Source organism: Chionomys nivalis, chromosome 16 (assembly GCF_950005125.1).
Source record: "Chionomys nivalis chromosome 16, mChiNiv1.1, whole genome shotgun sequence".
In the NCBI taxonomy this organism is placed as follows: Eukaryota; Metazoa; Chordata; class Mammalia; order Rodentia; family Cricetidae; genus Chionomys; species Chionomys nivalis.
This window is the reverse complement of record NC_080101.1, coordinates 6,132,479-6,154,042: the sequence shown is the minus strand read 5'-3', so window position 1 is coordinate 6,154,042 and position 21,564 is coordinate 6,132,479. Positions and strand designations below refer to the sequence as shown.

Below are 21,564 nucleotides of genomic sequence, written 5' to 3'. Positions count from 1 at the left end.
CATCTTAGGAATCCATAAGAACTCCTGATCAGGCAAAATATATTTTCTGTTCATATCTTTTCTTTTTTCAGAGTCAACTTACATTAAAGTATGACCAAAAAAGTACAGCAATTAAGCCTGTACTAACTTATTAACTCTCACATTTCAAGGGTAAATACTATACCCATTTTAGCAATAAAGAATTCAGGAAAAAAAAAAAGCAAGTTGCTCACAGTCACATACCTAGTGCACAAAGAGGCATGCTTCAGGGCTCCAGTACAAACCATGCTTGCTTCTTATGAACATGAGCTGGAAATTGACTGTGACAGTCTGAATGTAACCCACAGAGGTGACAGATTTACTCACTAAAGCCAGTTAAAAAGACAAAACTAGGGTCTGCGAATGTAGCTCAGGTGACGGATGTCTGCCTAGCATTGGTTCTGAGTTCAATTCCCAGTACCATTCAAGACAAAGAAGCAGGATACATAATTGTCTGATTCTTGGAATGCTATATCGTATAGCAAATTGTGTATAAGATCAGAAACATCCACAGTACAATCTGCAGCCTGGGTGCTGGGGTGCACATGACTTGGGTAAGAAAACACAGGGCTCCTTTGTAAGTGGACAGAGGTCACGGAGACACACTGTCCAGACTGCTGGATGTGACACAGCTGCTCTCATCACTCCCTCATATTTTTCTGGGGGGAAGGGGTGGGGGGACCTCACTAGGTAGCCCAAGCTGGCCTCAAGCTTGGTCATCCTCCTGTCTCAGCCTGCTGAGTGCTGGGATAACAGGCACGCGGCACTGTCCAGACACAGTCCAAGAATGCAGTCGTTTGAGGAGATTCCTAAGTGCTTGTGAGGAAACAAAGAAACCAACACAGAGTCTTGTGGCCCAGGAACTACGGAACTGTTCCTGGATTAAGCTTCTGTGCCCTCCCAGGAGTAGGGGTCCGAGTGAGTGTACTTGAGAATATTCATCACAACAGGCTATTCTGTTCATGGGGCTTTACGGAAAAGCATGTGTTTTGCCACTTACGACTTGTCTGCCACAGCTTGCCTTGTGACAGGGACACTTTACTCTGTGACTCTTATCCCTCAGAGTACAAACTGTCTGATGCTCTGAGAAAGTTGGCTACTGCATGAGACTTTAGTCCAGCTCATCCATCAGCTCCATCCTCCTGGGTCCCAGTGCTCTAGAATGATGAGCATAGCACACTCCAGACCTGCTCTTCAGTCTCTGTGTGACAGAAGACTCTTCATATCCACTGTGCTACCTTCCTCCCCACCTACCAAATCCTTTCTTCCTTAAAGATGTCAGAAAGATTTTAAAAAATAAGGTTGGGAACATAGTAAGCGTAGGAGGACGGCAGAAGTCTGAGACAAAAACTAGGCCACACAACTGCCAAGATGCCATACACCGGTAACTGGGGAGACTGAGACAGGACTGAGAGCTCAAGAAAGCCATGCACAGGAAGGAAGGTGAATGGAGGGCTGGTCCTATGACAGCCACAAGGGGTTGGGAGACCGATGATAAAATCATAGCAATAGAAAAGATCTACAAGGAACTAGGAAATAAATCACTTTTATAATGACGAGGAAAATAACAACAGCAGCAGAAAACTACAAAGATGTCTGTAGAATCCTTTACTCTCGTTGCCTTTCCCGCAGGGTATCTATGCCACACAGGAAGATTTCTACATGTATAATTTATTCTAAGCATAGAATACTACTTACTTAGGAATGGAAGATGGCCAAATAGAAATGTGTTCAGCTGTGATATCATTCACAATGTCCTCCTTTTAGAAAGAAAAACGTGCTTTTTATTTTTTAAGCAGTATGATTTGTAACAATATCTTTCAAATAATTTTTAACTGAAATTACAAGATACTGACCCGAACATTGTGAAGCTTCACGAAGAGTGATAAAATAATAGTCAAAACCAGTGGTTCCTATGGGAAAGAAACACAATAATATTAAAAAAGTATGTGTGCTGGTGCGTGTGTCCTGTCAATCTGAGAGACAAGTACTTTTTGTTTTCTTCAAGACAGGGTTTCTCAGTGTTTTGGAACTTGCTCTTGTAGACCAGGCTGGCCTCAAACTCACAGAGATCCGCCTGCCTCTGCCTCCCAAGTGATGTGATTAAAGGCCCAGCCCAAGTTGAGAATCTGGGATCCACAGTGCAGCATACTAAAATCACTTTCAGTTTCAGAATAAAGTCACAGCATGTAATATACACCGAAATCATCACATTTATATCCCTGACTTAAAATCACTATCCTATCTTTTTGGGAGAGAATTGCTAGGAAACTGAACCCAACCCCCTGAGTAAACACTAAGTCACTGACAGAGTACGCCCACGGCGTACCTTTGATGTGACTTTTGCTATCTTTCCAAGACTTCTAGCTACTTCCAAAATTAAACTATGTATTTGTTTAAAATGGTATTTAAAAGATGAAACCCAAGTTATGTCACCAAAGCTAACCTAAGACTTAGTTTAAAAAGGGACCACTATATTTATTAAAACCAGCAAGCAAACGTCATTTTTTGATTCAGATTATCCTTGCTCAATAAAGATCACTCCAGACAAACACGTTAGGGATCAACCAGAATATGGAAATCTTATAAAACTCAGTAATTATATTAAAAACTTACCCGTAATTTTTTGATAAAAGAAAGTAGCTCACTCCTACAAAAAAAGTATATATAATTAATATCAGACATTAAAGTAACATAAAGAATATAACTGTGTAATGCTTTACTCCCCATCTTAGTTAGAACAGTATGTCTAGACAGGCATAGTGGTGCACGCCTTTAATCCCAGCACTTGGGGAGGCAGAAGCAGGTGGATTTTTCAGTTCAAGGCCAGCCTGGTATTCAGAGAGAGTTCCAGGACAGCCAAAGCTACACAGAGAAACCCTGTCTTAAAAAACCAAAAAGAAGTGTAAGACAAACCCATTGTCATAATCACAAATGCCTCTCAATATTATCCAACCGCAGACACTACTGATTTTGAAGTGACAGAGAAGAAACTAAACTGCTGGGGCTGACAAGATGGCCCAGGGGTGAAGGCACTTGCTGATGAGCCTGATGCCCCGAACTGGATCCTTGGAGCACACATGAGAAAACAGGAAAGACCAACTTGTCCAGTTGTCCTCTGGCCTCCACACACGTGCAACCATCCCCAAGCAAAGCAGGCAAATAAATAAATAAATTGCTGACAGGCAGTCTTCTTAAACAAAAAGGAACACCGCAGAATTAACGGTAGCACAGAACTTAAGGTATCAGGCTTGGTGGGGAATGCCTTTACACAATGAGCATTTCACCAGCCCACAATTCTTTTTTGTTTTCCTTTTTGGTTTTTGAGATAGAATCTCACTATGTAGCTCTGGCTGTCTTGTAACTCACGATATAGACCATATTGGCCTCGAACACAAGAGAGATCCACCTTCTTTTCCGTCTCCCAAGTACTGGGATTAAAGGCGCATTCCAGAGTGTTCCTCTCCAGAATGCCTTTTTTTTTTCTTGGGGGTGGGGGGTGTTTCAAGACAGGGTTTCTCTATAGCTTTGGGGCCTGTCCAGGAACTAGCTCTTGTAGACCAGATTATTATACATATATACATGTGCCTATACATATGTATATGTATAATGTATTAGTTATACATCTTGGGTTTTATTTTGTTTTGCACAAATGAACCCGCAGCCCTGTGAACATTAGGAAATACTAACGCAGCTGCATCACAGCCCAAGATTATCTGTCTTTACAGTTTATAGGATAAAGATGTTCTTGAACAAGTACAAGCAATGCAAAGACATCACCAAGAGAAACATACCGGTACATTATTCCCAGCGTGGACTCCCTCTGCTTTATTAGACTAACCCTGCCATCGCTTCCTCGCTTGTGCTGGTTAGACACACTGCAGATCTGAACAACAACTTCCCAAAGGTCCTTTGCAGTCCGCCTACTCTCTTTAGGGCCTGGAAGTTCTTTGCAGGTGGCTGCTAAAAGATGTCCAAGCTGTAATGTGAAAATCAAAAAAAATATATAAAAGAAAATCCAATTCACACAACAATCTTGTAAGAAGGGCACATTGGAAGAATGACTAGAACCTACCATTCAAACATTTATGCTCAGATTCCAATACAATGTCTTCCACCATAAGGGAACCAGGGATCAACCTCAGGTGTCAGACTTGGTGAAAAGCACCTTTTACATGCTTCACTGAGGCCTCAGTCAAGATAAAATTAAAATACAGAAAGTGGTTGATCTAATTAAAATTAACATAAGGCCCAAAGATGCAGGACTAATTCTGGAATAAGGAATAGAACTGAAAGTGAACGTCAGAGAGAAAAGGGCCCCAAATAGGAGAGGGTTCAAGTTTAAATCAAATTCAAGGCCAATAAGATGGTCCAATGGGGCCTGGATGTGGTGGCGCTCGCCTTTAATTCCAGCACTCCGTGGGCAAAAGCAGGTGATCTCTGTGAGTTCAAGGCCAGCCTGGTCTACGAGTTGCGAGTTTCAGGACAGCCAGGGCTGAACACAGAGAAACCTTGCCTCAAAAAACCAAAACAAACAAGATAGCCCAGTGGGGAAAAGAAAAAAAACTTTTGTTGCCAGCCTGACCCTACCTGATAACCCCAGTGCGATCCCTAAAGCTGATGTTTCAAAACAAAAAGCTGACATGTTGCATCTGAACTTCAGGATTCCTATAACAAAAGAGAAGGCAAAGAGCCGGGCGGTGGTGGAGCACGTCTTTAATCCCAGCACTCGGGAGGCAGAGGCAGGCGGATCTCTGTGAGTTCGAGGCCAGCCTGGTCTACAAGCTCCAAAACCACAGAGAAACCCTGTCTCGAAAAACCAAAAAAAAAAAAAAAAAAAAAAAAGGCAAAGAAAGCAGAGGCCCTGTCGGGGAATATTATCTTCAGTTGTGCGACTTTTGTTTACGCTGCATTTGGTTAACTCTGTGAAGCTGTGTTACTGTGCCTGTCTAAAACACCTGATGGTCTAATAAAAGCGCTGAACGGCCAACAGCGAGGCAGGAGAGAGGAATAGGTGGGGCTGGAAGGCAGACAGGATAAATATGAGGAGAAATCTGGGAGAAAAAAGGATCTGGGAACGAGAGAGGAAGGAGGAGGACTTCGGGGGCTAGCCACCCAGCTACACAGCCAAATACAGAATAAGAAAGAAAGAAACGGTATATAGAAATAGAGAAAGATAAAAGCTCAGAGGCCAAAGATAGATGAGATAATTTAAAATTAAGAAATGCTGGCAAGAAACAAGCCAAGCTAAGGCCAGGCATTCATAACTAAGAATAAGCCTCTGTGTGTGATTTATTCAAGAGATGGGTGGTGCCCCTCCACACAAAAAAAAGTCAAAAGACTAAAGAGTCCAAAGAGTAAAACATCACACAACAAGGCCCCTTGGAAGCTCTTCAGCCAGCTAGATAGAGAATGCAGCATGGTAGGATCAAGCGCACTACGGGAAATGCATGAGCTAAGCGGGGAGGGCCACCCCAACAGACAGCATGTGCAAAAGAACAGAAGAAGGAAAAGGTATCACAGAGCACCGTGAGCTGTGAGCAGAGGTGGCTGATGCGGAGGACACACCGAGGACACGCAGGAGACATGCACCTGCCAAAGAAGCACTCACACTTTAAAAGGCCTGTAGGTCAAACTAAAAATCTTAAGTGTGGACCCTTAGGAGCACTGGCTGTTCTTCTAGACGACCCAACTTCACTCCCAGCACCCACATGGTGGTTCACAACCATCCATAACTCAAGTTTCAAGAGCTCCAATGCAGTCTTCTGACTTCTGAGGATACCAAAAACGCAAGTATACAGACACGCATGCAAGCAAAACACCCATAAACATTTAAAAAAAAAAAATGTTTTTTAAAATGTAAAAAAAGGGGGCGTCGGCTGAAGAGATAGCTCAGCAGTTAAGAACACTGGCTATTCTTCCTGAGATCTTGAGTTCAGTTCCCAGCAACCACATGAGATGGAATCTCATCTCTAGTGGAATTGGATGACTTCTTCTGGAAATAAGTAAATAAATATTTTTTTTTAAAAAAAGTAACTGAGTTGTTTTCCTACAAGAGGGCACTCCTGCCACCATCAGCAGCCGTGGCCTCCTCCGAGTTGTGTGACGGATGACAGTATGTCCCGCCCCGTGCCTGCGGATCCTACGGATCCATTTTACTGCATAATCTCCCTACTGGCACAAGGAGGAGACTAGAGAGTTCGTATTATTTCAAAAGGGACTATTTTAGTCATCTGCTAAGGAGATTCCCTTTCCTTTGATTATATAATGGTACTGCGTTAAAGAAAGCATGGTTTTGCCCTGGGCCCACTAGTTAGTCACATTCTCAGGGATGCTTCTCTTAATAGATAATTTCTATTCAAAAAGAAAGCAGGCTGGGGCTGGGAGGATGGAAGCTGCGCACACACCTAGACCTCCACACTTGACAGGAACCTGAGATGGAAGACCATGAACTCTAGGGCAGCCAGATTTACATACCGAGACGCGGTCACAAAGACAAAGTGCATGTGTAACAGAGAACACAGACACGGCTAAAGTCACTCAGTTCCTACCTCAGAAACGGACAGCTTCTCCTCACAGTTCCTCATTCTTACATACACACATCCCACATAAAATTGGAAGAAACTGCTCCAAACCATATTTTCTTTCTTTTTTTTTTTTTTTGGTTTTTCGAGACAGGGTTTCTCTGTGGTTTTGGAGCCTGTCCTGGAACTAGCTCTTGTAGACCAGGCTGGTCTCGAACTCACAGAGATCCGCCTGCCTCTGCCTCCCAAGTGCTGGGATTAAAGGCGTGCGCCACCACCGCCCGGCCTCCAAACCATATTTTCAAAGCATAATTCTCACTCTATATTTCTGCTTCTTCTTAGTATTATCAAAAGAGGAAGGGGCCAGTTATGGAAGAAGCCCTAATCACCTAATCACCAGGTGACTTTTAACACGATCACCACAGTCTTCCTCCTTTTAGCCTATATCAAGGGACTGTAGGAAGCAATGAGATAACCTGTATAACCAATGCAATCAATCTATCACACAACTTTCTGTGTCCTTAAACATCACAAGCCGAGGGCTGGAAAGATGGCTCAGAGGTTAAGAGGGCGAAGAGGTCCTGAGTTCAATTCCCAGCAACCACATGGTGGAGTGGCTCACAGCCATCTGTAATGAGATCTGGTGCCCTCTTCTGGCCAGCAAGGATACAGACAGACAGAACACTGTATACGTAATAAATAAATAAATAAATCTAAAAAAAAAAAAAAAAAAACACAAGCCGAAACCATTATTACACAAGCATGAGCTTGCCTGTCTCGCATGGTACATGACCCCAAAGACTGCTAGAAGCCAAGAGAGGAGCTACTGTACTGTCTGAACAATGAGCAGCAAACTTCAATTCTAAACAGAAACAATAATAACCATGAAAAAACAAAGTTCTCAGAGCTTATTATTAAAGGTCATGAGGAGAGTGTTAGACACAATCAAGTTACTCTGGGTATTAGAATTCAGATTCCAGAAAATTTTCTAAAGAGACAGCAAATATCTGAAATCCCAGAGGCATTTATGAACTGTAAAGAGGAAGAAAACTGAAGACTCCATAGATCTTCACAGGGCTGGACTCAAATGAGCTCCAGCGCATGCCTAACTAGCTCCTAAGAAGCAAAGGCAGGAAGACAAGTTCAAGATCATCCTTGGCTACCCAATGAAATCAAGCCTAGCTGGATAACTGCTCTAACAGGAAAATGAATAGAAACCCGTTTTCCACCCGTTCAGAGTCTGACCTTAGCACTCAAACCAGGAAATGGTAATAAACCTCCTGCTACTTTACAATTACAGCAAAATGTTTGTTGAACCTCATACTGTTTGTATGTTACAGTATAAGGTATCAGAAAGCAATATTAGAACAAAGTTTAGAGGCTTGTACTGTCTAAACTATAGGGTGCAGGGATTACTGTGGTTTAATATATGCTAGGAGCCGGGCGGTGGTGGCGCACGCCTTTAATCCCAGCACTCGGGAGGCAGAGGCAGGCGGATCTCTGTGAGTTCGAGACCAGCCTGGTCTACAAGAGCTAGTTCCAGGACAGGCTCCAAAACCACAGAGAAACCCTGTCTCGAAAAACCAAAAAAAAAAAAAAATATATGCTAGGAAAGGGCTCTAAAAACCGCACTACATTCACAGCCCAAAACTATGCACACTTCACTACAAACTGACAAGGGCTTGCCTTAACTAACACAGCACCATAGAAATCAGACAAATTTCAGAGTACAGAAACAAATGAAATGGGTACAATAATACAGACAGTACTAACAATATAAAATACCAGCACTCTGACAGCCATTTTAGCCTAAACATTAATTACCTTTACATATGGATTACTCTGAAGTAAAAATGCAGGAACTTGCAGGGTAAGATACTCATTTTCTCTCCAATTTAGCATAAAAGCAACACACTCTTCAGCTACAACTTGACGAAGAGGAATGTCTAAAAAGCAAGGAAAGAAACAGTTGAAATAGCTGAAAGTAGAAACAAGGGTATCAGAAGTTCAAGGTCACCCTGAGCTACAAAAGACCTTACCTGTGAATAAGTGAACAAATAAATAAATGTGCTAAAAATAATTTAAAATACAAAAGTATTTCAAATAATAGTAGGGGAGGTTAAAAAATCACCAACGCTTATTTTAAGCATTGTTTCCTTTGAAATAAATATACCAAAATATGTTGTGAATTTTTGTGACTCAAAGCAGTATCAAGATCATAATATACTTTGGGAATAAGATATAATGTATCCTAAGTCACAATGTCAAGACAATGCTATGGAGAGTCAACTGAAACTGGTGCCTGAGCCCAGAAGAAGCCTGGAACAGGAGTTTTAATAAGGCTGTAAAACACCATGGGGTGGTTGGAGCTAAACCCAGATCCTCCAAAATGTAGAGAGCCGCGTGGAATCACACCTGATGGCAATGTGTAGAGAGCTGTGTGGAGCTGCATCTGATGGTGCTGGCTCCCGCCCTCCGCGATCCCGAAAGCAAGTGCTCTCTGTGATAATCAACTCCTAATATCAACTAGGCCTGACTTATGCTATTATCACGCAATGATTGTCAGCTGCTTGCATATGCGTGGACCTATGGGCAGTGCCCACCTGGAAATCTGGGGTTGGCGGCCCAGGCTTACTTAAGGACTGGGAGAGGTTTGCCTGGAGAGGGAGGGAGGGAGGGAGGGAGGGAGGGAGGGAGGGAGGGAGGGAGGGAGGGAAAGAGAAAGAAGTTGTGAATAAAGTCCTGAATAAACTGCAGCAGGAAGAGCTCCGGTGTTGCGTCCTTCTTGCTGGCCAAGGAGGACCACGACACCAAAAGAACAGGTAGTGCTCCTAACTGCTGAGCCATCTCTCCATCCCCTCTCAACCTTATTTTTTTTTCAAACAGTGTCTCTCAATGAACCTGTAAAGGCACCCTTACACTTGTTCGTCCTGGCCCCAGAAAGAGCATGCCTACCAACTGTGACCCTCACGGTGGCACTGACTCAATCTACACTGTAGTCAAATACCTAAGCCCATAATTATGGCTCAGGCAAAGATAGGAACTGTATCCACGGGAAGAAAAACTCATTTCCTTGCTTTTCTCTGAAGCTTTAAAATAATACAAACTTTTCTTCTCATTCTGAGCAGTAGTAATAGCTTAAGCTATTTAAAAAGTTGCTGAACAGTTAAGAGTCTGCATAAATTATGTGTTGACTGACGAGCTACCATTTGAGAGAAAAAGAGAGAAAGTGGCGTCACGTGCCGTTCACATCAGTTCAGCAATGTCAAGCATGGCTGGAGCTCCAGCTGAGCAGTAAAGTGCTGGCCGGGCATGTGAGGCCCTGGGTGCAATCCCATTCCCACCTAGAGGGAACACATCACGCTAACAAAGAGCTGAACGAGATCAACAACTGTTGAAAGTCTGTCATTAAAAACTGTAGGTCCCTCTGGAAATTAGAATATAATAACCACACTCATTCGTAACACCCCAGAGGACTACAGCTACTGCTGTTTGGACATATATAATCAGTTGACCTGAGGTCATACTATTTATGGCGGACCCTAAATGCCCAAGTAGTGTCCTTCTAAGAGAAAAAGCAGCCACACGAGAACGGGGCAGAAACTAGCCAAGCAATGACAAGGGCTGCCAGGCACAGCCAGGAGGGTGAGCAGGGCAGGGCTGAGTCACTCTGATTTCAGAGTCTAGTCCCTACCAGAGGGCAATGGTTTCTCCCAGTCACTAATGTTTTCAAGTCACCTCCAAACCCAAACTGTTCCAGGATAGAAGTTTTCCCGTAGAGGTAAAGTCAGGTAAGAAGACCCCCACCCAACACACACCCCAACAGTGAAGGACAGAATTTTGAATGTGGACACGTGCACCTGCCTTACCAGGAAGCCTCATTTCCAGATATCCTCGGACCCTACTAATAAGGTCGGAAGGAGGTCTCTCTCCTGATTGTCCCAGTCCAGCTTCGTGCGTGTGAATATCCAAAAGTAACATCTCATTCAGCATAACCTGCCGCAGTTTTGGTGAGAACTCTGTTACCAGCTCCAAACAAGCTGCAAAGAGCTGTTTAGCATGGGGAAAGTCCTATAAAAGAAGCAAGAGGCCAGCCTGAGTCAGTCCTCTGGAGCCAAAGTAATGTGGATCTTCACAGGCGCTGGAGTGGTCAACATTGGAGTTACGAGAGAGGCTAGAGTGCCATTTCTCTACTGTTGATTGATTACAATATTGTAAGTGCGTGTATTACCAAACAAGTTGGACACAAATTATACAGTAACAAAGACTTTGATATTATGCAAACATAAAACGTTATGACAAGAACACTTCTCCATCTAAGATACTCAGTATTGGACCACAGACCCTAAAATAGGTTTCGCATTCCCACTCCTTGCCTATTAACTGTACAACTACCTAATAAATCAATGTAATCATTCCACTCACTCCTTTCCTACCCATCCCACTGCAAACTAGTATTAACTCTCCCCCAAAGTGTGACTTCCCCAACCATGATGCGTTAAGAATAAAAGGTCTTCTCAGTGCCTTACAGGGGCTACCCCCAGTGTTCTGCTAGTCTTTTGGGTCTTTTATTTGCTTGTTTCTTAGACAGGAACTCAAGATGCAGCTAAGGCTGTCTGGGATTTCCTATAGACAGAATGGCTTCAGTCTCACAGAGATCTGTCTCTTCCTCCCAAATGCTAGGATTAAAGGCACGTACCATCACACCCAAATGCTTCTCTTTTCCTTAGACATTTTCTTTTGGTGTTTCAATGCACAGTTCACTGTATGGCCCGTGCTGTCCTGGAACTCACTCTAGACCACACTGGCCTCAAACGGGGAGATCTGCCTGCCTCGCAGGATTAAAGGTGTATGCCACTGGGACTAGAGAGATGGTTAAGAGCACCGGAGGCTCTTTCAGAGGACCCAGGTTCAATTCCCAGCACACACATGGCAGCTCACAACTGTTTGTAACTCCAGTTCCAGGAGATTCAACACCATCTCACAGACATACATGCAGACAAAACACCAATGCACATAAAGCAAAAATAAATAAATCATTTTTAAAAAAGACATGTGTCACCACTGCCAGGCATCTTTTATTTTGTGCATATGAGTGTTTTGTTTGGATGTACACACAGTGGGTGTGTCCATCAAGTGGGCATTAGAACCCATGGAACTGAATTTAGAATGTTGGTAAGTCATTACATTGGCATTGGAAAGCAAGCCTGGTTCCCCTACAAGAGCAGCAAGTACTCTAAAGAGTCATCTTTGCAAACTGCTGTCTTTCCTGGTCTCTATGTATACAGTATCCATACTCATCACATCACTCCTGTAGTCGACGGTGCTCTGCTCTAGGATTCCATCTTGCATGCTAACATTTGGAAAGACAGCTCAGCAGGCAAGAGCACATGCTGCTCTCACAGAGAACACACTCAGTTCAAAGACCCATGTCTCATAGCTTACAACCTCCTGTACCTGGACTCACGGGATGCCTCTGGCACCCAAGGGCACCTGTATACATTACGCATATGCCCACACACAGACACATGCCAACACATGATAGAAGATAAAATTCTTTTTTCAAAGCAAGAAACAATCAGCTTTGACTCCTTTCTCCTGACTATTAACACACGTGCATGTAGATGTATGTGTGGTGCATGTGCCATGTCACGTATGAGGAAGTCAAGAAGACATGTGTCACCACTGCCAGGCATCTTTTATTTTGTGCATATGAGTGTTTTGTTTGGATGTACACACAGTGGGTGTGTCCATCAAGTGGGCATTAGAACCCATGGTTGGTCTGAGACAAGGTGTCTGTCAGCCTTGTTGAGTACGCGAGCTGACCCACCCCAGACTTCTGGAGCGTCTTCTGCTACCCTGTCTGACTTTATGGAGTTCTGAGGATTTGAACTCCAGTTCTCACACCCATGCACCAAGCACTTTACCCTCTGAAGCAGGTCTGAACAAGTGTTCACACACATTTTCACTCACCTTGACAGTGCTGCAGTGTAAACCTTTGGCCATGAGAATGTAAACCAAATCTCTTGTCAAATTGTCCTTAATTCCAAGGATAACACCACTATATACAGAAGGTACTTCCCACTTAAAAAAAAAAAAGTTTTAAAATAAATAATTAAAATACATAAGCAAACACACAGCTGATGGCAAATCTAGGCGAGAATCTCTCAATAATCATCAACTGCATTTAAAAAAATAAATATTGCACCCTTAATTTCAAGAGGAAAAGGCAGGTGGATCTCTGAGTTCAAGGCCAGTCTGGTATACATGGTTAGTTCCAGAACACCCAAGGCTACACAGAGAAACCATCTTGAAAAGAAGAAACAACAATGGTAGTGATAGGGGCTGGAGAGATGGCTCAGAGGTTAAGAGCATTGCCTGCTCTTCCAAAGGTCCTGAGTTCAATTCCCAGCAACCACATGGTGGCTCACAACCATCTGTAATGAGGTCTGGTGCCCTCTTCTGGCCTTCAGGCATACACACAGACAGAATATTGTATACATAATAAATAAATAAATAAATAAATAAGCAAATAAATAAATAAATAAATAAATAAATAGAAAAGAGGCATTACTCCCTGCAAAAAAAAAGAACAATGGTAGTGATATTTTCTTTGTGTTTTAAAAAATCAAACTTGCCTGAAAATGAAAATCAAAGTGCAGAGCTAAGCCACTAGAGGCCAGGGAGTGGTGGCACACACCTTTAATCCCAGGATTTGGGAGCCAGGCTAAACGGTGGCGCTCGCCAATAATCCCAGGACTAGGGAAGTGAAGAACAGGAATGATATGGCTGGGTGGATCAGGAGGAGACAGGAACTCATTGTAATGGGTTTGGTGGAGAGAGGCGGTTGCAGTGTGAGGTTTGTTGGAGACAGTTGCTGTTGCTGCAGGCTGAGGTTTGGTGGAGACAGCTGCAGGCTGAGGTTTGCCTTTCCTAAACGGAGTCACCAGGGTGTGAAGCTAGAAACACCGTGGAAGGATGCAGAGCCGGTCCAGCTGTGAAAGGCTAGCCTCACAAGCAAACCGTATCACCTGAGCTTACTCCTGTAGGTACTGCTTTTTGCCCTAGAAACTACAGCCCATTGAAAAAGTATTTTATGTATTTTTTATTTTTACTACATTTTGAGACCTGTCTCAGTCTGTAACATAAGTTGGCCCCAAACTCTGGATGTTCCTACCCAATCTTCTTTTGTGCTGGGACTGAAGGTATGCACCTGTTTCCAGCTTGAAATGCTACCTTAAAACTTATTTTCATGCAGGAAAGCTTTAAAAAAAAAAAAAAGTCTTATAAAGAAGTTAAATTCCAAAGTGGAAGCTGTAGATGTCAAGATAATATTAAAAAGTAAAACCACCAGGGTGTTTTTATTATTTTCAAAGCAAAGTTGTCTTAAAAAAAAAAAAAAAAAAAAAAAAGTGAGTGTTTTTGTGGCCCTGGCTGTCCTGAAACTCACTCTAGGATAGGATCAGGCTATCCTAGAATTCAAGAGATCCACCTGCCTCTGCCCTAGCGTGCGGGGAGTAAAGGTGTACAGCCCTACACCCGGCAGGAAATAAAAACACTCAACAAGAGAGCGAATGAGTCAAAATCCCAGCATGGCTGGGGAGGAACTAACGGAGACCTCACACCCAGGGCTGAGAGCTATTGGTGGTTACAGGCTGCTACTAGAGCAGGGAGCTTTCTTCAGGCCCATCCTCCAGTACACTGCCCCAAACCCAGTACATAGGGCGGTATGAGCTGGGTTCAAGAAGCTATAAAAAAAAAGAAAAAGCCCAGTAATTCTGGCGCAGGCCTTTAATCCCAGCACTTGGGAGGCATTCTATACATGCATGAAATTCTCAAAGAATAAAAAAATTACCATGAATAAATAAAATGCAAGGGTTAGAGCTATACCTCAGTAGCCTAGTTTTCCAAGAGTGAGTGAAGACCTGGGTTCAGTTCTCAGAACCGAAACAAACAGACAACAAAGCTTTGACCCTTTTGAAGGTTCTATAAATAACACACATTTTATCTACATTTACAGTTGTGTTTAAAATGCATGGAGGAGCTTAGACAACACGTGGAATAAAAACCCATTGCTCGGCCGGGCGGTGGTGGCACACGCCTTTAATCCCAGCAGGTAGAGGCAGGCGGATCTCTGTGAGTTAGAGGCTGGCCTGGTCTACAAGAGCTAGTTCCAGGACAGGAACCAAAAGCTACGGAGAAACCCTGTCTCAAAAATCAAAAAAACAAACAAAAAAAAAACATTGCTCACGTTACTGGACTTTTGTGTGTGTTTTCCCTTTTTTTCTCTCTAGTTCCAATTATGGTCATATGAAAGTCTATTAAATGGGTCCTTATTATTTTAAATAAAAAAAAAGTCAAAAATAGCATTCCTCCTAGAATGCAGAATAAAACAACGAAATTCATACCTATTCTTAACAGAGAGTTTCTTACCTTACTGGACACAGTCCAAAACTGTCGCTCTGAAGTCATACCATGTAATTCAATTAAGATCTGTCTAATCCTCCAGGGATCTACTGACAATATAAGCTGATGTTCCAACTGGCCAATGTTGACACTTGCTGAAGCTAAGGAAGAGAGCTCCACTTCAGCAATGAGTAAACTCAGAGTTAAATGTAAAATTTTAAGTGTGATACAACTGAGAGAAAAGGCATATGTGAAATATCTTAAAAGTGGAAACCATTTGAAAATGGAATTATATAACTCAAATTTTGTATAACTTTATTCCCACACAGAAAACCTACCACAACTTGTATGTGCTTAGTAATGCAAATGCATCTTTAAAATTATAAAGCAAAGGGGCTGGAGAGAAGGCTCAAAGGCTAAGAGCACTGGCTGCTCTTCCCAAGGTCCTGAGTTCAATTCCCAGCAACCACATGGTGGCTTACAACCATCTATAATGAGATCTGGTGCCCTCTTCTGGTCTATAGGCACATATGCAGACAGAACACTGTATACACAATAAAACAAATAAATAAATGAGAGAAAACTAAAATAAGATAAAAATAAAAATTTCAAAGCTAATGCTAAGACAGCAGTTAACAGCACAGCTATACTGACTGATAATCATGACTCCTTTTGGTCCCAGCTTCCTTATCAACCCTGCACCATCTGTACTTTTACCCTCAAGAGCGTACTAGCAGTAGCTTCTGTCTGGGTCTATCCTCAGCTAAACCCTTTTATGAACTACACCCAAAGCTCCATCAGCCTCTGGCTCAGCTGAGAACCAAAAACTGCTCAAGCAGAAATCCGACCACAGCAGACAGGTTAGGTTTCTAGTAATTACTCAAACAAATACCAACTGAAATGTCAGAGAAGCCTTAGGAAGATCTTAGTATTAGCTTGAGCAGCATCAAAACATGAGCTAGCAGAATAGGTCTAACCTGGGATATCATAAAATGAAGTCACAGGCTTAATGCACAGATTTACTCTAGGGGATCTCTTCCTCATCTGATCAATAAGCAGCTTTCGCTCTTCGTCTTTCAACAACGTAATGAAAAGCTCGTGTGAAGAAATCATGAAGACGTACTGCAGATCTTCCAGCCCCAGACACACATTCCTACAGCAGCGAGAAACATAAGACTTTACATTTTAAAAGTGCAAATTTTGGTAGGGAAAATCATTCCTATCAACCAATTATTTTCAAAGGCCACCTTAAAAATCCATCACTTCATACATTATGAAGTGGACACCCGCAATCTCAGCATGTGAGCAGCAGAGTAAAGAGAACTGGTGTTTGGGCCAACTGGAGTAGATGATGAGCCCCAGGCTCAAACGAATAAACGCTATGAGTGAAGCCCATCAGCATGTGCAAGTCCCGGGACTGACCACCAGGGTCACACAGACACACACGCCTTTTCACGACGGTAGCAGTCAGGACTCAAGGTCACAGGACTAGGAGTCTCGGGATAACTGGGATATTCATAGCAAAACCCTATTTCCAACACTAAAAGCTGAGGTAGGGGAGTGAGAGGTACAGGGTCAGCATAGCTCAAAGGGTTAAAGCAACTGCAGCTAAGCCAAGGTTAATTCCCAGAGCCCACATGGTACAAGGAAAGAACAGAGTCCTTTAGCCTGTCCAGTGACATCCACATACACACCCCGGCACGCGCTCACACAGACACACATACATATATACATACATATACATGCACACATGTAAAATTTATAAACTAAAATGTCTTTTTAAAAAAGACACTTTCCTCATGAAACTGTTTCAAGTTTTAAAAAAAAGAAAAAGGTACTTACTTAAGAAAAGCAGCCATGTTTCCCTTCAAAGAATCTGAAGCTTTTTCTACATTTATTGATCTTGAACATACCTAGAGAATTGAGTAATTTTCATTTGAGTTGTTTAAGAATTACAAACAACTGAAGTTTTAGTTTTTTCTTCATGTGTAGGATGTTTAGCTTGGATGGCAACATGTACATGTCTGATGCCTGCAGAGGCCAGAAGCTGGTGCTGGATGGATTCCTGGAACTGCAGGGACAGTTCTGAGCGGCCATGGAGGTGCTGGGAGTTCTCTGGAAGAGCAGCCAGTATGTTGAACCACTGAGCTGTCTCTCCAGTGCTCTGAACAGCTGAACTTCTATGTTTCAATCACTGTGGTGGTTTTAAAAACATGGTCCACAAAGGGAGCGGCAGTATTAGAAGGTTTGGCTTTGTTGGAGTGGGTGTGGTCTTGCCGGCAGAAGGCTATCCTGTGGAGACCAGGGCTTTGAGGTCTCATATAGGCTCAAGCCACACCCAGTGAGACAGACTCTCAGTCTCCAGCACCAGCACCATGTCAGGCTGCACTCCACCATGATGATATTGGAATGAACCTCTGAACTGTAAGTCACCCCAATTAAATGTTCTTCTGCTATAAACGCTGCCACGGTCATGGTGTCTCTTTACAGCAATAGAAACCCTACCAAACACAATCACTAATCACTGATTTGGTTAAGTAATTTAAGACAAAAGTCAAGGTAAGAATCCATCAAAAACAGAGTTGGGTCATTTTCGTAAGTTCAGGCATATGTAATTAAAAATAACTTGGCACATTAAGTTATTATTATAAGAGACAGGATCTGTCTTGTACTACTAGGTTTCAAAAATTCTAATACGTAAGAGGGAAAAATACTGACAAGCACCCTCAAAAAAGGTAGGAGTCCAAGTACCTATGACAGCAGATTAGTTAGACTGAGAAACTTAAATAAAGTTACAATGCTTTTTTGGTTGTTTTTTAATTTTTAATTGTAAAAAGTGCCCATTGTTTTCTTTCTTCATTCTTTTTTCTTTTTGAGACAGGATCCCATATATTCCAGGTGGTCTCCAATCTGTCTTGTAGTTGACAATGACCTTGAACTTCTCCAGCAGTGATCTCAGTAGTAGAATTACAGACTTGTGTTAGCACAACCAGTTTTATATGGTGATAGGGATGAACCCAGGGCATGCTAAGCAAAAATTCTTCTACCAATGGTGCAACATCTCCAGTCCAATAAAGAAAACTTTTAAGAGATTAGCAAAAATGTTGGATATAAAAACGTAGAAAGTTCATTATGCCTGTAATCAATGCATCAAATCCATACTAAAACACATTTAAAGTCAGGCAAGGTAGCACATGCCTGTAATCCCAGCACTAGGAAAGTCAAGGCAGGAAGATATCAGGTTTGATGCCAGCCCAGGCTAGGTAAACAGTCAGCCTTTATCACAAAACAAAACAATGAAAACGGGGCTGGAGAGATGGCTCAGAGGTTAAGAGCATTGCCTGCTCTTCCAAAGGTCCTGAGTTCAATTCCCAGCAACCACATGGTGGCTCACAACCATCTGTAATGAGGTCTGGTGCCCTCTTCTGGCCTGCAGGCATACACACAAACAGAATATTGTATACATAATAAGTAAATAAATAAATATTTAAAAAAAAAACAATGAAAACATGAAAGCTGAGAAACTGCTCAACAGTTACACTGAAAATCCTAAGGACCAGGACTCAGATTCTAGCCCTCACACAAGGTCAGTGAACCAGCTCCATGGGATCAGAGACAGGAGAACCCCTGGCCCCTACTGGATTCCGGCAAAGTGGAGAAAACACAAGCTCAAGGATCAGCAATGAGAGCCTGACTCAAAAGTTTAAGTGAAGAGTGACAGAAGAGAACACTTAACACCCTCTTCTGACCTCTGAATATACCTATGTGCATATGCTCATACAGACACCTAAATAAATAGAAGCAAGTCTTTAGGTCTAGCAAGATGGCAAATCAGGCAAGGAGGCAAGGAAGCTTGACAAAGCATGATATCTGAGTTCCAACCAACAACTTATCCTCTTACCTCTACTTTTGTGCAATTGCATGTGCACACACAAACGCATACAATATACAAAAATGTAAAAAAATATAATAAAACATTTTTAAAAATAAAAATTTTAAATAATTAGGGGCTGAAGTTGCACAGTGGCACGTGCCTTTAATCTCAGCCCTTTGGGAGGCAGATCTCTGGAGATTCAAGGTCAGGCAGGACTATGTAGTGATCCTGCCTCAAAAAACTAACAAACAACAAAAACCTTGGGAACTGGAGAGGCAGTTCAGCAGCTAAGAACACTTGCTGCTACTGTAGAAGACCCAGGTTCACTCCCCAACACCCACAACAGACAGCTCACAGATGCTTGTAAGAGCTCCAGTTCCAGGGGATCTGATGCTCTAAGGGATCTACAGGCCTCTGCTGACACATGCACACACATGGTGCACATAAAATCAGGCAAACACACACAGAAAATAAACAAATCTTAGACCAAATGTGGTCTTATCACTTTGGTGGCAGAGACAAATGGTACTCTAAGTTTGAAGACAGCCTGGTATATATAGCAGGACTATGTCTTGATAAATAAGTTTATTGTCTCAATAAATAAACAAATTATTCCCTCTAAAAAAAAAAAAAAGGCAGAACCTTAAGGTGAGGTCAGTCCTAACTACAGCAGAGGAGAAACATCATTGAAAGACCAAGAAGGACCAAGTATAAAGAACAAGGGGTAAAGGAGGAAGAGCTGTCTGAAGATAAAGCAAAACACAGTGTGATGGCACCTGCCTACCTCACCACTGGGACGCTGGGCAGAAGAACAGAATCTGAGGCCTGACCTACACAGCAAGATCCAGTCTAAAAAAAAGCCAGGCGGGACGGGGGAGGAAGAAGGGAGATAAGGATGAAGAGAAGGGGAGAGAAAGAGGAAGAGATATAAGGGAGGAGGAAAAAGAGGAGAGGAAGAGGAGGAAGAGAAGGCAGGAAAGAGGAAAAGGAGGGGAAGAGGAGGAGAAGGAAAAGAGGGATAGGAGGGCAGAGAGGAGGGCAAAGAGGAGGGAGAAGAGGAGGAAGGAAAGAGGAAGAAGGATGTGGGGGAGGAGGAAAGGATGAGGAGAGGCAGTGGCTGCTCAATCTGTTAACAGTGTCAACTATACACCACAGAGAAGAAAGGCAGGAGGCAGAGGAAAGAGCACTGGAGGCCCATGGTAAACATAGAGCAATGGTCTATTACCGCAGGGGAAATGCCTTACCTCAAGAAGAAACTCTATTTTTTCTTTGTTTGGTCTAAGAAACAGTTGGTTGAACTGGACACTGACTGTTCTGCCTTCCAGAATATCACGTACTGTGTTGCAGACGCACACTTTAAAACAGATCTCATCTAGAGCTTCATTTCTACAGAACACAAAAGCAGAAACATTAATGTTCTTCTTATTATAAAATGGAAACAGTAGCACAAAACAAAATTTAAAAGGATGGAACCATTTCTTCTTGAGAAGTAACATTTTAGGATCTCCAAGCATGCTAATAAATATCATATGCCAACTCAAAAAAAAGACAGAAAGGTAGCTGACTTCTAAAGACTGAGCAGAAGAACAGAACTGTGCTCCAAGTAACTTTCTCACCGCAAGCACTTTTAGAAGAAACTAGGAGAAACAACTTTAAGAGCTGGCTCAGTGATTAAGAGAAGTAGCTGCTCTTCCTGAAGACAAGGATTCAATGTCACCTCACAACTGTCTGAACTCCAGGTGCAGGGCATCCAACACTCTCTTCCAGACTCTGAGGCACGGGCATATGCAAGGTGCACAGACATTGAAGCAAGGAAAACACCCATCCATATACATAAAACAAGTAATTAAAAAAAAAAGTCTCCACAAGCACGTTAGTGTCCCTTGTAGCAAAAGTGAAAATAATGTCAATGAGAGAGAGGTAATTTTCAAGTGGGATTTAATAACTCACAAAGTACTCCTTCCATTACTCAAAGATCAGAACAAATTTTTTAGCTTACCCTTGTTGAGCTTTCTGAAAGAGCTCCCTCAATACTGACTGCCGGAACTGAACAGGTAAAGTGAAGGTTAGATTATCTTCAATGAAAATCTGCACTACCTCCTAGAACAAAAACAGAAAATTGCATCCAAGTAAAAAACCAACACAGTTCCTTTAAGACGTACTTTCTTTCTTTTATTGATTTTTATTGATCTCTACATTTTTCTCTGTTCCCTTCCCCGCCTCTCCCCTCCCCTTCAACCCTCTCCCAAGGTCCCCATGCTCCCAATTTATTCAGGAGATCTTGTCTTTTTCTACTTCTCATGTAGATTAAATCCACGTAAGTCTCTCTTTCTATGGCGTAGGGATGTTGCTCAGTTTTCAGAATGCTTGTTTGCCTAGCATGGACAAAGCCCTGAACTCAATATCCAGCATTACATAAAACTGAGGATGGTGGCACATGCCTGTAATCTCAGCACAGCGGAGTAGAGGCAGGAGGACCAGAAGTTCAATGTCATCCTAAGCTATACACTGACTTAAAGAAAACATAAAAATACTGGAGAACTATTTTCTTCCAAAATTTCTAAAATTAGATTAAGAACAGAAGTAGTTTCCCTTTTCAAAGTTAAAGACCATGAACCACAAGTGAGAAGCAGGAGAGAAACAAATTAATGACGTCTTTGCATCTAACTAGAAACAAAACAAAAAACCACACCACACCTGAGCCAAGAGCGCTATCAATCACCCCTAACTGAGCACTTGGAA

At 42.5% G+C, this 21,564-nt stretch overlaps 1 protein-coding gene across 1 annotated transcript in view; it reads right to left on the bottom strand.

The window, feature by feature from the left end:
• Window positions 1–21,564, bottom strand: part of Ints8 (integrator complex subunit 8) — a 50,463-nt gene that overhangs the window by 11,241 nt on the left and 17,658 nt on the right. The window contains exons 9-20 of the mRNA XM_057790336.1: window positions 20,822–20,922; window positions 20,067–20,208; window positions 16,791–16,861; window positions 15,926–16,101; window positions 14,976–15,109; window positions 12,516–12,626; window positions 10,412–10,613; window positions 8,367–8,488; window positions 3,813–3,997; window positions 2,635–2,668; window positions 1,875–1,931; window positions 1,717–1,778 (exon numbers count right to left, since the gene is read on the bottom strand). Coding sequence (XP_057646319.1) covers window positions 1,717–1,778; window positions 1,875–1,931; window positions 2,635–2,668; window positions 3,813–3,997; window positions 8,367–8,488; window positions 10,412–10,613; window positions 12,516–12,626; window positions 14,976–15,109; window positions 15,926–16,101; window positions 16,791–16,861; window positions 20,067–20,208; window positions 20,822–20,922 — 1,397 coding nt within the window. The remainder of the gene's footprint in view (window positions 1–1,716; window positions 1,779–1,874; window positions 1,932–2,634; window positions 2,669–3,812; window positions 3,998–8,366; window positions 8,489–10,411; window positions 10,614–12,515; window positions 12,627–14,975; window positions 15,110–15,925; window positions 16,102–16,790; window positions 16,862–20,066; window positions 20,209–20,821; window positions 20,923–21,564) is intronic.